The sequence below is a fragment of the Brassica oleracea genome, chromosome C7 (genome assembly GCF_000695525.1).
Source record: "Brassica oleracea var. oleracea cultivar TO1000 chromosome C7, BOL, whole genome shotgun sequence".
Lineage (NCBI taxonomy): Eukaryota > Viridiplantae > Streptophyta > Magnoliopsida > Brassicales > Brassicaceae > Brassica > Brassica oleracea.
The window spans coordinates 37,006,808-37,010,375 of NC_027754.1; the positions used below are offsets into that span (position 1 = coordinate 37,006,808).

Sequence of the window (3,568 nt, forward strand, 5' to 3'; positions counted from 1 at the left end):
AAAAGTTAAAGCGCATAATAAAAATAAACCAAAACAATAAAACGATAAAAATTACTATGGCTACACTAAATGGCAAATATGACATACAAATATACACTTAAACTTTATATTATTTCAATATATATAAATGAACAACTTTGAATCAAAAAATGGAACAGTTCATGTGTTACACTTTTAAAATATACTATTACTAATGTGATGTTTTAGAAAACATAATATATGAAAACAATGTAACAATTTTTAAAGATTGTTGTAAATAGAAATTAGTAACAAAGAAAAGTAGAAAACTAAAAATATTCTTACTTAAAAGTTAAAACTTCACTCTTTCGTAATTTTTTCTTTTTATTTATCAACATAAAAATAATTTTAATATTAAATTATGATAGTTTCCACCTCTAATCGATTGAAACACCAAAATTTTAAAATATAATCTATATTTCCAAAAATAATATTGAAACATTATCCGCGGATCAGAACCTAGTTGACTCTGATTGGTGATCGGAGAAAAATATACTCTACTTATTCAAAAAAAAAAAAAAAAAATCTATAGTTAATACAAACATAAGTAGATTGGTACCGATTATATGTTTATACATGTTTGATACTATCCCCTACTATGTAAACATTGAATTGGTTTGGATTTTTTTAAATTGGTTGCAAGTATTTTCATGTTATTGACAAAAGAAAATCAACTAGTCACAATGAAGAGCCCAATGTTATGTCATATTGGGCAAGTACTTGAGGGACAAGCAAATCTTTTAAGCAACGGCCTAACCATGACACATTCACACAATGAAACTCATCGAGATACACGGCATCCTGAAAACAAGCCAAAAAGTTTTTTTTTTAATCCCTTCAAGGCTTCAAAGGTGATCAGATTCTGACAATAGAGTCGAGATATAACATGAGTCATGTGATTATCATCGTTTATTACAAGCCAAATAAAATTCTCTGGTGGCTTAAGAAGTGTTTTGTTGTACGCCACATGATCAGACATTTGTTTTGTTTAGAATTGTGATGAAAATGTGTTTTCAATTCTGAAAACCATATTGTAAATTTTATTTTAGTAAAACGAATAGTTAATTATATATTGGGGGAGTGGATTAGTAGACTCCAGCTAAGCGGAAAAAGCCAATTAGGTGCGCCTAATTATTGGTTATTAGTGAAAGCCCAAAGCCACCGCTCACGGGAGTCTAAATCATGTCCCCATTATTTATTCATCGAAATTCGCATTCCCCCTATCATATCAACACTAATCTAATTTAGAAAATCTCTAGGATTAGTGGGTTTTAAACAACAAAAGCATATTAGTATCAGTACCATAAGTCATAATTATCAAACAAGTATTAAAAGTTAGAATACTAGCCTCATATAGGCTGTCCACGTAGGACTGAAAAATCAACCAATATTATGTTTTGCCACGTAAGCTACGGCCTATATTCAATCTTTTGCGTATTGTGATTTGTTGTTTGTGGACTTGAGTTCTCTATGCTTGGCTTTCTCTAATTTTGGTGTTTATGTTGGGCTTTCTCTGATTCGGGCCCATTGCAACCACTCTCCTTCTTACAGGCCGTATCCTGAAACCTTAATATCATCCTCTTCATCGTAGTAACAGGAGATCAAGTAACGGAATCACGATTTATGTTCAATTCATAAACACAACATTTAATCTCAGTAAATTTTCTCCCCACTACTCCTCAATTCACCAGAACCTTCGATCTCTTCGGATTCTTCAGGATTTGGATCCTATAAATAGGCGTTCAAGGCTTCATGGTTATCACAGAATCTTTGATTTTTTCTACTCATAACTCCAACACATACCGGGGTGAACAATGGCTGCTCCCCAGATCTCCCTTTCCGAGTTGAGGCCAGGACGTTGTGCTCGGAGTAACACGCCTCCGTCCCAAATTGGAGGTAAGCGCTTTTTCAGATACGATCAAACATATCATATATTTAGATTTCCATAAAAGGCCTCTAACTCTTCGAAACATGTAATGTAGGTCGTCTCTTTCTTAATGCAACTTCTGGGTCACACTTCTACTTTGACGATGAGGTGATAGCAAGTCAAACTTTATTCGATGAGTAAGGCCCTTCATTGTAGTGCATAGGACAGAACATGTTCTCATATGTCTTTCTCATGCTCTCCTTACATCCCACCAACCAGGTTGTGTGCGACAAACGTAAGTGACTCCACCAGTGGTACCGAATACGGTGGAGTCCAGAAGCTGGAGACAGTTTCATTAGCGGAGTTGAACGCCTACGTTCTAACCTCACCCCACAAGTACGTTTTCTGATTTAACATCTACTCAAGCTTTCTAATATTCAGGACATTAAACCCATATAACTCACTTAAACACAAAATATTGAGTTCATATTCAGGACAGTGTCTCCTCCTTCACATGCACTATATGTTTTAACACAAGTGCTGTTGGAGTTGTGAGGTTGTTTCCTAAATATTATCTTAAACCTCCAAACTTTTCAAAAATCTTCGACTTTTTTTACTCACCAATTTGTTAACATTCAAAGTTTGATGCTCTTAAAGACAACGTGTTGAGATGATGGTGGCAAATGGAGAAGAATCGGCTGTCTTTGTTGCCTTCGACACAGCTATCACTAAGCTCACCAATGCCAGGGCCACAGAGGTTTCCAACCCTATTGTGAGTGACATCGACATACTCCGAGCATCAACTAAATTTTGATGTAAGTTAATAGAAATTTGTTGACGTGGATTTTGCTTTACTTCAGGGTTATGGTGAGCAAGACCCAGCAGAATATAACCTCCCTTACTTCCTCCAAGACATTGTTCGGAAGAGCTACATTTCATCTCAAGCTTACAGAGTTAACTTTTCTTTCCTCCATGAGTTATTTACTGTCGCCCGAATCTTTGACCCCAATCAGAGAAACCCAGGGCCCTCCTTTGCACTGCATGTAAGTCATAGAAAATTCTCACCACTTGGGTCTCATTAAACAGCAAACTACTTACAAATTTAACTGTTTGTCTAAAGGGTGAGGGCAACAATCATGGTGACAATATCTCTGGAGAAAATTGTGCTTCTTGCAAGTACCATGTCGGTGACTCCTTCTCAAAGGACACTCATCTTCCTGAAGCTAATGACCAGACCATTGGACCTGCAAGTGCTGTGCAAGAAGCGTCAAACACCTACCAGGTGGAGTCCAATAGTGAGAATGTTGATGATCCACAGAGACCACCACAAAGAAGGCCCGCAAAGCTTAGCTTTCACCATGGAGCGGAAGAGAGGAACAAATGTTTCTCCCATGCATATCGTCAAGGCACTCACGTTATGTTTTTCCAAATAATAGTTCTGACACTAAGTCCACCATGAAATTAAACATTTCTCTTCGTTTTGGTTCTGTATCGTAGTAACATTTTGCGTTTATGATATAGAACATACTTCAAATTTTCAGTAACTTTAAATAATGTCCACTCTAAGATTTTATTAAAAATTTATAGTCATTATATCAAACAATTAATAAAAAGAGGATATAAGCCTCAGATAGAGTGTCCACGTTGGCGAAAATAATCGGCCAATGAGAAACTATATTTTTG

The 3,568-nt window shown here is 35.8% G+C and overlaps 1 protein-coding gene across 1 annotated transcript; it reads left to right on the forward strand.

Moving 5' to 3' along the window:
- Window positions 1-1,452: 1,452 nt before the first annotated feature.
- LOC106304414 lies at window positions 1,453-3,211 on the forward strand (the record flags this gene model as incomplete). Its single annotated transcript, XM_013740825.1, is given in 6 exon segments — window positions 1,453-1,914; window positions 2,001-2,082; window positions 2,165-2,281; window positions 2,543-2,657; window positions 2,746-2,928; window positions 3,006-3,211. Coding segments are annotated over 6 exon segments (785 nt in total), but the record flags the coding sequence as incomplete, so codon positions are not given.
- Between the last annotated feature and the right edge of the window lie 357 nt (window positions 3,212-3,568).